This window comes from Staurois parvus, unplaced genomic scaffold (assembly GCF_062004578.1).
Source record: "Staurois parvus isolate SC_StPar_1 unplaced genomic scaffold, SC_StPar_1.0 ptg000696l, whole genome shotgun sequence".
In the NCBI taxonomy this organism is placed as follows: Eukaryota; Metazoa; Chordata; class Amphibia; order Anura; family Ranidae; genus Staurois; species Staurois parvus.
The window spans coordinates 8,764,371-8,776,740 of record NW_028318492.1 but is presented as its reverse complement, the minus strand read 5'-3'; the positions used below and the strand labels follow the sequence as shown (position 1 = coordinate 8,776,740).

Here is a 12,370-nt window from a genome sequence, read left to right as displayed (position 1 = left end):
GCCCAAACATATTCTCTGCTTTATAAGTAGACCACCTAAACATTTATACATTAAAATAAAGAGATTTTGCACTGAATACCCTTTATAGTCTTTGTTTTAGTTTTACACCAAACACTAAATAAAATAAGTAGGTGGCTATGTATACAGTAAGGGTATACCACTATTACTATGTTTTTATTTATGTATTTTTTTTGCTAATGATTATATAGTGAGTCTTATTCAACTGCACAACCCTATTTTCCTAACATGTTTTATTAGTTTGAGATTGTCTCTATAATTAACAACATAGAGTGAAGGGAATTAGGCAATCTGTACATTTCCAAATAAATTGATGAAAACCATATACTTAAAGTAACAGACATTTTCATTTGCATTTACATTTACAAAAGTGATTAAAATGAACACTTTAAAGAATGTTAAGGGGTGAATGCATTCAGAGATGTATTTAGGGAAACAAAACAGATAGCAGAGAATATTAAAGGAATATATACTGTATGTTTATCACTTTTCAAATGCTTTCAAGGTTATCCTTAAATGCTTTTCAAAAGAAAAAAAAACTGTTGATTACAGAACTCAATAGTTCCAGCTCTAAGTAACCAGATGACTCTGTACTAACATCATGGACTTTTGAGAGCACCAATATGTGTCCAGTGCGCAAACCAATCAGCTAGGATGGTGGGGTGGATAACTTCTTTCATAACCAGAACACAACCCATAGAGAATAAATTATGTTTTACTTAGACTTGAAAAGATATCTGGTTGCTATATAATACAGTATATAATTTGTGCAATTGGGTTAGCCACAGGTTGCCTAAACCCTTCTCACTTCATGGATTAATAATCTTACAAACAGACAATCTTAAACAAAATATTTTAAAAAATATGCAATGTGAAAGTAGATGAATAATACATATATATTCCACTGCAAGAATTCTAGCAAATTTCAGAACACTTTGAACAACACTATTTAGAAAAAAGGATGCGCTTTGCATCTAGTTTCACATTGCAAATGAACAGTAACATGTATGCATTATTTATATGATACAATCGCATACATAAATACCTTAAGCTTCTGCTCATCTTTGGGTTCTGGAAGACTAGCGATTTTCTTCTCAATATCATCCAAACATTTCAATAAATCGTCAGATTGTCTTTTGTATTGATACCACTGATGGGAAATCTCCAAAGCCTTTTTCCTTCTTTGTGATCTCAAATCCTAGTTATAATATGAATAACAAAGATCATTTATGTACATGCTCAGTCATATCTGAAAGTCACCAGAGCCTTGCAGTTTACTATATTCTGAAATTCTATTTTTCACTCATAACCATAACAATATTAAAGAATTGAACTCACTTTTATAGATAACATTAATCTGTACATAAGCTTAGACACTAACCTTTCATGTAACAGACTACATGGAGTGACAGAGATCATGTGCCTCTGTACAAAGGAACTCATTAATCAAAAGCCGTTACGTATTAATGTGGCTGCTGCAGTCATAACTCAGAATAAAGTCAGTGAAAGTTGTGCACATAAATAAAAGCTTTATTAAAATGTAAACGAGCTAGATGAATCACTCTCCTATATTCATCTATAATTTTCTTAGCTGCCTGGGTGGAAATTTTACTTACAGTCAATTTATGTTGCTACTGAAATATGTAAATCATTATGAATTGAAATTTACATATATTGTATCTCTTTTTAGATTGTGTGCATGCATTTCCAAAATGCTAAAGATCAAACCTTTGGGAAGATCTAAGAAATGTAAAAGTATATGAGAACCCTCACCTTGTAAAACAACCCACTCAGTTTAAAAAATAAATGAAAGACAAAACATTTGTGTATACATATAAAAAAATTATGAATTGCTTGTTCCCTTTTTTATAAGTGATTACATAACCTCAGTTTTCAGCTTCATAACGATCTCGGGGAGAAAAAATGGTAACACTCTGGTCTTCCCAGTGAATAGTTGTGTGGGAGGAAAGGGGGCATGTCAGCAGAAGCCTGATAATTAGATTAGCTCCCAGCACATCCAGAAAACTGACCATGTTGTGCTGTCATGGCTACTGTGGTCAGTTTTTAATAGGAAAGCAGAGTGACTGGCAGGGACATCAGGGATTTCACACAAAGGAAGCAGAACAGAGAGATCAGGGCACTTTTCATACAAGTGCATGGTACAGCAGGCACATATATAAGAATATGAAATGTTGAGTTTACATATTCTTTAAGCCTGGGCAGCTTGAGTGCAGTGGAATAACAGACTGATCTTTGTATAGACTACTAGAATTTTATAAACTCCATACAACCAGACTGCCCCCTTCTCCTTTAACATACATTCCCCCATCTAGACCAGGAGCTTTTGACTCAAGATTTTAAAACTGGGAGAGATTCTGGTACACTTAAGGTATATAAGGCACAAACAGGTTAAGCTACAGTTTGGGATTAGTTTGATAAACCCATTTGTCACATAAACAATTGTCATTCCTTTTATTTTAGAAAATAATGTTCTTACTTTTTTTATCCTTTCTTTGCATCTCAATTATACCAATCTCCTCCAGTGTCTTTCAGTCACTTACTGTCTGCATGCCAGCAGGACTATGTGTCATTGCTTAGGTTAAGCTGCCTGTTGGTAACAGCAGTGGACCATGTTTGCAGACTATGTGTCCACACAGCCCTTTACAGTCCCCATTAGAAGCACATTTGACAGGGTGACCATACAAAGTGTCAGAGAAAATATTTTTATAACAAGATTACAAGGCACTATTATAATTCTTTAATTATAATTAAATACACACTGAAAATGTGTACAGGGATTATTCAGAGGTTAAAGCATAGTAGCTGAGTAGAAATATAGGGGTCTGATAATGAATGTTCTTATATACACATACAGTATATAAGTATATGTATACATAATTTTTTTAGGAGTTTTTACTGCATTTCCTTTTCTTCTCCTCAGGAATTGTGCTTTGAAGTGTATGCCTGTGATGTAAACACCTAGCAGGCTAGAAAATGCTTCCTCTTTGAAGGATAAGAAAAGCATCTTATGGTCAAACCAGTTTGAACCAACAACTGTCATGATGGATGCTATTTTGGACTGATCATGCGATGTTAACACTCACTTAACTCTGAGTTTGCTGTTATGCATATGAGGATTTGATTGGATTAAGACCGTATGACCACGCCTGGATTTTATATGATCACACCTGGTCCTTATGACTATATATACATTAGCCAAAAGCTTAAGAAACAGATATATATTTTCTATCACCTCAGTTCATCTCCTGCTAAATTATCTCCACTGCAGTGTAATAAATGCACCTTTCTTTATGAATTAGGACTCGCTATCTCATCTAGAAGGTCTCGCTTGTAGACCCCCTAACCTGAAGTTACATAGCATTTCTTCAAACAGCAGAAATACTTTTAATTATAAGTTAGAACAACTAGAGACAAAACTTATTGATTTTAAAACGTTATTTATAAAAGGAAAAATGTTGCAAATAAAAAAAGTTTTGAAAAGAGATATTACAAAATTAACAAGAATCACAACAGAATAAATGGAAATAACAGAGGAAAATTAATTCACAAGTCTCCGATCTTTGGGTTCAGACTAGATTGAAGAGGTTTCTAAGTCTTTGGACTCTCAAGAATTAAGACTATTGGCAGACATTCTTTATTTTGATTATAAAGGAGAGCTACAGACTGTTGATGCAGTGCTCTTTTATGATGCCCAGGACGGTATTGAGAGAAATGGCCTGACCAATCTAGAAGTCTAAGGAGTGTTCAAGGGGATGTCAAAAATGTTTATGAGTGTGCAAGTTGTCACCCTTTCAAATACAGTTTTCTAAATGCATTAATATTTCCAGTGTACCACATGCCACAATATAATAATACATATTTTATCATGCAGCTTAAAATTATCTGTTGAACAAGACCACTCATGACCTACTTTATGGCTTCCTAAGAAGAAGTAATGTATCTCACTGACCCACTGCCCTTCATAGAACAGGGGTGCTTAGTCTTAAAATGTTTGTAATGGTCTTCTATATTTAGTGAAATAATCAATTTTAACCTAAATTAAACACAACAGAGTTTATGAGTTTGTATATAATGTAGCTCAGCAAGGAAATTTTGATTCTGCATCCTACTGCCTGCTAAAACATTTACTATATGACATAAAGCCTGCCTCCAAGGAGAAACACTGAGACAAAGAGGTATATCGACATAATGCCTGCTAAAATGACATGAGGTATATTGCATGATGGACTGAAATAGTGCATCTGCATCATCTAATAAACTGCCAGGACGAATTATGGGAAAATTATTTTTGATAGATAACATCTTCATATTGGGTGATAACCGCAAAGATCCAATTCTCATCTAATAAGGATGGATCCCAGAGTTTAAACCAATGCACCAAGTACTTTATCAAGGAATATGTCTGTTAAGACAATGTTGATATGACATATGTCTTTAACCACTTGCCTACTGGGCACTTATACCCTCTTTGTACCCAGGCCAATTTTCAGCTTTCAGCGCTGTCACACTTTGAATGACAATTGTGCAGTCATGCAACATTGTACCCATATGATTTTTTTTCCACACAAATAGAGATTTCTTTTGGTAGTATTTAATCACACTGGGTGTTTTATTTTTAGCACTATAAACAAAAAAAGAGCAAAAAATGTTTTAAAAATTTTTTTTCTTTGTTTCTATTATAACATTTTGCAAACAGGTAATTTTTCTCCTCCACTGATGTGCATTGATGAGGCTGCACTGATAGGCAGCACTGATGGGCACTGATAGGCAGCACTGATGGGCACTGATGAGGTGGCATGGATAGGCAGCACTGATAGGCTGCATTGATGAGGTGGCACTGTTGATGCTGCACTGATATGCAGCAATGATAGTCAGTGATGGGTGGCACTGTTGAGCACTGATAGGTGGCACTGACGGGCAGCGCTGACTGATGGCACTGACTGACAGCACTGACTGGCAGCCCTGACTGATGGCCACTGATGGGTGGCAGTGATGGACGGCACTGATGGGCACATCTGCTGGGCAGCACTGATGGGTGGCACTGCTGGGCACTGGTGGGAGGCACTGCTGGACACTGGTGGGTGGCACTGCTGGGCGGCACTGATCATCAGGGCACTGATCATCAGTACCCTGATCATCAGTGCTGATCTGCTCTGTGACAGCTGGAGAAAAGTGCTGCCGATAACCGGCAACTGTATTTACTCCATGATCTGCTGTGTCATTGGTAATAGCTGATCACGTGGTAGCTGCTGTGATTGGCCTTTTACCTCATCACATGATCAGATGTGTCCGTAGGACACATGTCGGGTACACGCCGCTGGGGCGCACAGGAGGGTGCATTCTGGTAGGAAGTCATATGACGGCCTCCCAGAACTGGATAGCTGCGCTGTAGCCATCATTCGGCTATAGCACAGGTTGCAAGTGGTTAATGCAAGATAAATTCAATTTTACATATGTTGACCCTTGCAAGGAAGTCAGATCACCATTCATGAGACCTGATTGACCTCTAGTGGTCAGGTAAAAGGAAAATCTAAAGCCAATACATATGTTTGTCCAATTTAAAAGAAAGTCATTATTAGTTAAGATAGACTTAGCAGACAATGAGTCCAAACAGTATTAAAACAGAGAAAAATTGAACAGAAAAAAACTTTCTTGCTCAAAGAAAAAGCCTTGCTGGCTTATACACTGAAGAAAAATATTCTTGCTGAAAGCTGAAGAAAAAACCTTCTTGCTGATACACCCAAAGGACTTATCTTATATACACTTGATAAATCCTTTTCACACCAGAGGGACGTGATCCTTGCTAATATCCAGAACACTGTATCTCGAAGGTGGTGAGATCTGGCTAAAGTGTCATAACAAACTTTTCTTAATACCAAAATCATTGCTAGAATTTTCTAACCATTCATTGAGATATTGCTGGGTAGTGTGCATGGTGGTCTGAATTGCTAATTTTTCCCATATCTTCATATATCTTGTTGAATTCCTGAGATTGAACTGTGTATAGTTAGATTGGGAGCTAATCTGTCATTGAGGGTTGTTATTGTCGTAGAAACTAGGGTTTTTAGTTTTCTTTTCTCTAATTGCAAACTTATCGTCTTTAAGGATGCATTTGAATTGTCTTTCAATTTGTTATTTGTTATGTATTTTTCTAATGTTTCATCAATCAAGGTTTTTGTTGTATACTTTTCTAGTGTTTATATTTGAAGTGTAAATTTAATTTCCTTCATTTGTGATTAATTCCTTTGTTTGTGTGTATGAAATACAAATCACTAATCAATTATTCTTGTATGAAAATAAATAGAAATATTCTTCTTTATCTTTATTTGTTATTCAAACTTGGAGATTTTTGTATATATGGGAAGAAATCACATTGGTAAAAGGACTCAGGAGAGTTATATGGTGGTTGAATATTTTATTAGGTGTCTGAATTAATAAAGATTATTCATTAAGTTATTTTGCCATAACGGCTGGAAGCACTGTGTCATAATTATATACGGAAGTCAGACACCGCTCACTTTATTAATAATTCATAATGCTGATCACTATTACGTTAATTATTACCCCTACATAAAATTGAAATCAAACCACAACAGTTTTTAAGGTTATGAACAAATCCCCCATTGCTTAGAGTTATTGTGCAAGTGGAATCTAACAGGGTGGTTGAACTCTGTAAATTGTAGTTAGAAGCTTGCTTTGAGAAGTTTTCTGACAGTCCAGTGTTAGAATTTACCTAATAAGAATTCAACCTGCTGCTCAAATGATACAATGCAGTTGTGCTGGCCTCTGGGTTACCTTGTTTCCCTTTATTCTGTGTTAAAGAAAAAGTAATTTCTCTGCTAGTGCTCAGTACATCCTTTTTATTTAAAAAATGGCTGCTCTGAAAAAAAAAATAGTGCTCTCTTAGAATTATCTCATGATCAACAGTCCAAGATACAGTATATTCCTGCATGCACTTCAAGCCCACTGCAGGGAATTCATACTTGAACAGGGATAGTTGTCACCATAAAAGATGGATTTTGAACATTTCATACAGCCAACTTTGTTGGTTAAGACAGAATATCAGTTCCACTGAGAAGTACAAGCCCCAAAGCCTAATTTTAAAGAAAAAAAGTTTTGGAAAAAGGCCACAAATAGGAAGATATTGAACAAGCCATATGTAGATAGAAGGAAATGTATTCCACCATGGTGAAAATAGACAATAAGGATTCACCACCCTCTAAAAAAGGACCCTTCTTTATTACCCAGTTTAACAATAAACACCGGGCAATTAGGAGAATAATAACTAAACACTGGGGCAATCTTTTTTAATGACCTCTAATTACAAGAACTCTCCAGACCCAAATCTGGTTTTTAGGAAGGCCTGTAACATAAAAAATGTTTTCCATTGTAGGAAGGTACCGTTGCAATTCGAAAAAATGTGTACAAGTTAAACATGGACAAAAAATCTTTTAAGATTTAAAGGGCAATGCTTTTACCATCAATTAATTTTTTACATGCTTCACCAATTATGTGATCTATTTAATCACTTGCCTATACAAAATGTGCTAAGTAGGATGGACTATCAGGATGCTCTGTACTAGTTTTGGAGGACATAGAAGGTTAAAAGAGAAGGTCCCAAAAATTAGTATTCTGCGACATTTTGCCTTATGTCATGACTGTGATCCCTCACTACTTCAGATTACGGCCATCCAATCCACACCTAATACCCTCCCAGAAGGGGAGAGATTAGAAAAAAAAACTGTGCCCAAGAGACATATTGGATTTTTAAACTTAAAACAATTTATACTAAACCTAAAAACATTGTTTACCTTAATGCATTGTTTTTAGGTAAAAAAACGTTTTTACGTTCCCTTTGTACCCCCTGTGAGCCCTGTAAATGGCTGCATCTCTTCTCCCCTTACTTCCTCTTCACAAAGGGACTTGAGCCAAAGGCTCTTGCTGCTGTCAATCAAATGCGGTGAAAATAAAGTGGAGGTGGAACTAAGTCCCTCTGTGTGTGTCTGTGCAGTGCGGGAGCGAGCACACAGAATTTGTTCCCATAGCAAACAGCTTGCTATGGGTACACACAAAGATGAGGAGGAGCCAGGATCGCCAGCGGAGGACCGTAGAAGAGGAGGATCAGGACTACTTTGTACAATATCACTGCACAGAGCAGGTGAGTACTAACACTGTAATAGCTTGTCACCGGGGGGTCTAAACAAAAAACTGGAAGTCCACACTATCCTCTAGTACAGGTTCCTGATTACCACCCTTTCCATTTCAGTTCAGGAAGGTTGTTTCCTTTACCTCCCTCCTCCCTCCCCCCAGGTCTCTTCTCTTCACTCATGTTTATGCAGTCTTCAGCCCTCCTATGACATGGTTCATATGTTTTTTCTGTGATAGGGTATATGTCAGGGCATGATATATTCTTTTTGAATTACCTTTTCTAGATCTTCAAGAATATAAATGTCAACCACAAGGCTTACCACCCTCTCAGCATTATTCATGTTTTACCCTTTTGGTCATCCCACGTTACGCCTGGCTGCCCATGGCCCATTTCCCTCTTATTTACATTTATTTTTTACTTCAAGTCCACTCTATCTTTTAAGGACACAATTGTCAGTTTTTGGTGAATAGCACCTTCCACCCTCCCCTTCCCATTGGAACAGCCCCCCACCTTCTCTTTTTTTATACATATGTTATTGATTCTGTTATTAATTATGGAATGAATTATCCATAACTAGTATATGCTTATATATATTCTTCTTTGCACATATTATATTGAAAGTTATGTTTATGTGGATTTCTATTTTTTTCTTAATTTCATTTGTGCTTTAGCACTTTTTTGCATAATGTACCTAGGTACATATTTTTGGGAAACCCTTTTATTCACTATATCTGTGATAAAGGTTTACATCATCATTTACCCATTTTCTTTCTGGTTTAAACAGGCTCATTCACTCTAGCCTGCCTGTGTGCCTGTCATTTGACCATTCTTCTGCATTTTTTACACAGCCACATACATATATATATTTATTCTATTGCAGGGTGAGCACTCAATTTAAGTGTTTGATCTTATAGTTTAATTGTTATTTGAGTCCCCAAATGTTTCTTGCAAACACAGTACATTTGTGACCACTAAACTGCATGCAACCACAGTATTATGCAATTAGGTGTGATACAATTTGTAAAGGTAGTGCTTGTGCTACTTTTTTTCATACCCATGTTTCTGGCAGCCCATTGAAATTGATGGGCTGTCAAAACTGGGGCACGATAGAATGCACGGGAATGTGCATGTTCCAGTGTGAACTGACCCTAAGAGTACATTCCACTTAAAAATTAGAATAAAAGAAGCCTTGAAAGGCTAAGAAAGATTTTAAACACCTTTGAGTTCTACAAATGTGTTAAAAGATCACTTTTGTGGTATCCTTATGTGAGAATAAATACAGATAACACAACTTGAAGAGAAAACCCTAAATAAAACAGTTAATTGTCTTGTTTATTTATTTGCAATAGAAACATAGAAATATATAATACAACCAATTCTAACTTTAACTCTGCTATATTAGCTTAAGACATTTTAGGATATCCAATACCAGACCAAACTGAGTTCTGCCGTGATTATAGATGCTGCAGTAGCCACAGTGCAGAGCCATATACCCTGGAGAAAGTCCATAGATATCCCTTACAGCAGTGATATACACATTGTAAATCCTCTGGTTATGCCAGCATGCTGCAAACACCTGCATAAGTATTGATCCTGTGACTGCATTGTTCACATAATCATGTGCATTTCATAGTTGAACGTGCATGATCTATCTGCTTATGCTGATTTTAAAACAGCATATGACTAATTACATGATCTACAGTGAAGCAAGTAAAATATTTCCTAAGACCAATTTAAGATAAAAATAATAGGGAACACAAATAAATATAAGTCTCTCTGATTTTCCTAAAGTAATCAATATTCCTTTGAGTTTTTATCTGTCAAGGGTGAGTGGCTTTATTGAGTAACAAAAAATGAAAATCAATGACCTTACTTCTTGAAAACACAACCAATAATGAAGTGCCCTATAGGAGAGATTTAAAGGACATTTTGTCATAATTAGAGAGAATGCTAAATCTCAGGCTGTGGCATGTCTACTTTCCAGGAAGAATTACTATAAAAAATCTGTTGGTGTTAGCAGCATCTTAGAATAAACTGCATTCAATGTTCCTGTGCATTGACTCCCTATAATAACAATCCATACAAATAGCATTATCTAGAGGCATTTCAAATAACACATTTTTCTAAACAATTTAGAAGTTATTATCATCTGAAAATTGTACTTGGTATAATTCTCTTTTTTTTACTTTAATATCAATTAATAAAAGTGCATTAATGTTTTAAAGAATATTTTGATCTTTGTATTTTTCCCACAGCTATTCAAATTTGGAATAATTAAATGCACACATCTGGAGTTTGTACTGTTTAGACATGCATGTGTGTAAGCAAAATGATTCAATAAAAGAGCATTTAAAATGTGTGCACATGTTTTAAAATATACTCTTAGTTCAGATAGAGATAATTTAAAAAATAACTAAAATAACACTATTGATACAGTATATATCAGAGGTTTAAATTATATGTAAATTCAATCACTAAAGGCTCTGCAGAATTTTCAATGTTCATGTGACACTAAGAAGACGTATTAAACATTGTGCAACCACAACAGAATTTTCAATTTGTTTTTACTTTTTGTAAGTTGCAAAGGTTTGGTCTGGGACTATTCTCAGGCAAATCATAGAAAGTATACCTTTTTTTGTATTTTGTTTTGTGCAGCTAAACCCCCAAATAAAAATGTAATACATTACAGCTTGCCAATCTTTAACTGTGGTGGCCGCACTCACTTTTTTAGGCTGTTTTACTTTACTTTCACTTGGTGATCTAGCCTATATGTCTGTTATTTTTCAACTTCTTTAACATATCAAGCTATCAAGCAAAAGTGGCAATTAGGGATGAGCCAAATGTACCTGGGTCTCTTTTGGAATGGGCTCATTAAACATTACTGAAGTTTGAGTGATAAATCCAAACCCATTGCAGTAAATAGGAGCTGTGGTGTGTGGAAGAGCTGTGTAAATCTCAGAACTGGTTGTACAGAAACACAAATCATTTGACAGGTAACAGGGCTCTGTTTTATGTATTTCATCTCTGCTGTTTTCCTGGAGTTCAACTTTAATAATGTATGTAATTTAATGTTATGTAAACTATATATAATTATCACCAGAAGTCAATCAGAATTTCTTTTTACCTTATTAATGTATAGTAAACAATTATAATAAGGGTTGCTAACGTTGGTAATACTATGACGACCATTAGGCATCACTGCTGCCATGCAGCTATCTCGTCCTGGGTCTAGTTTCCAAAGGGAGACTCCCCCTTATTATATTGGATACTCTAGTTTGCTATGATTATCCAAAACATATCAGCATATTAACGTGTGTCTACCTCAACAGTTCCTAAAGTGCAAAACTGAAGTATAGACATGTACTTTTTCTTGTTAATGAATTTAAGCTCTTTGCAAAACCAGCATTATTAAAGTACAACACACTGTACATGTATACATTTATAAACTATTCTCATGATATTTACTCAAGTTTCTTACACGCATGTACATTTTGTATACATACCTTGAGAGTGTTATGTTTCGTTTGTAATAGCTGCTGTTTCAGTTTGATTTCTTCCCTCTTTTTGTCATCTGAAATTTTTAGCTGAAGGTTATTCCCTCTTTGCAGCAGTTCCTTCACTTGACCATCATTGTCTTCACTCTGGGGGATAAGAAGAGTATGTAGGAACAGTTATCACTAAATCACAAAATTAAAATGGGACAGATCATTGGTAGATAGTGATTTTAGAGAAAGGATTTGTAGCTTAATATATAATATTAGAATTAAGAATAATCTGCTTGTGGTTGGGGTAATTTACTAAAACAGTAGAAATCTCACTTAGTCTAGTAAAGCTGTGTTTAATTAAGTCACATGGCAAGGATTCTAAAAATTAGGAAAATAGGAATTTCCCTTATATAAATGGATGGTTGGAGTAAACATAGCCATTAAAGTTACTTTTGTGACTGATTTAGTTTCACTTTGTTACCGGGGTCTGACTTTACCTGAAATAATGATTAGGCTTCAGCCTTCAGCTAATCTACTATCCAATGAGAATACTGGTCACTAAAGCAGTATAATTGGACAATGAAACAGCAGTTGACAGGACACTAAATCATTTTCTGGATAATGTGGTGTCTGCTCTACAAGTTCACTTTAAGCTAGATATAGAAGTGAAGAAAATCTACAATCATGCTGTCAGGAA

General features: G+C 35.5%; 1 protein-coding gene across 1 annotated transcript in view; it reads right to left on the bottom strand.

The window, feature by feature from the left end:
* Positions 1-12,370, bottom strand: part of DMD (dystrophin) — a 2,676,943-nt gene that overhangs the window by 1,695,962 nt on the left and 968,611 nt on the right. The window contains exons 38-39 of the mRNA XM_089653005.1: positions 11,692-11,829; positions 1,064-1,216 (exon numbers count right to left, since the gene is read on the bottom strand). Coding sequence (XP_089509131.1) covers positions 1,064-1,216; positions 11,692-11,829 — 291 coding nt within the window. The remainder of the gene's footprint in view (positions 1-1,063; positions 1,217-11,691; positions 11,830-12,370) is intronic.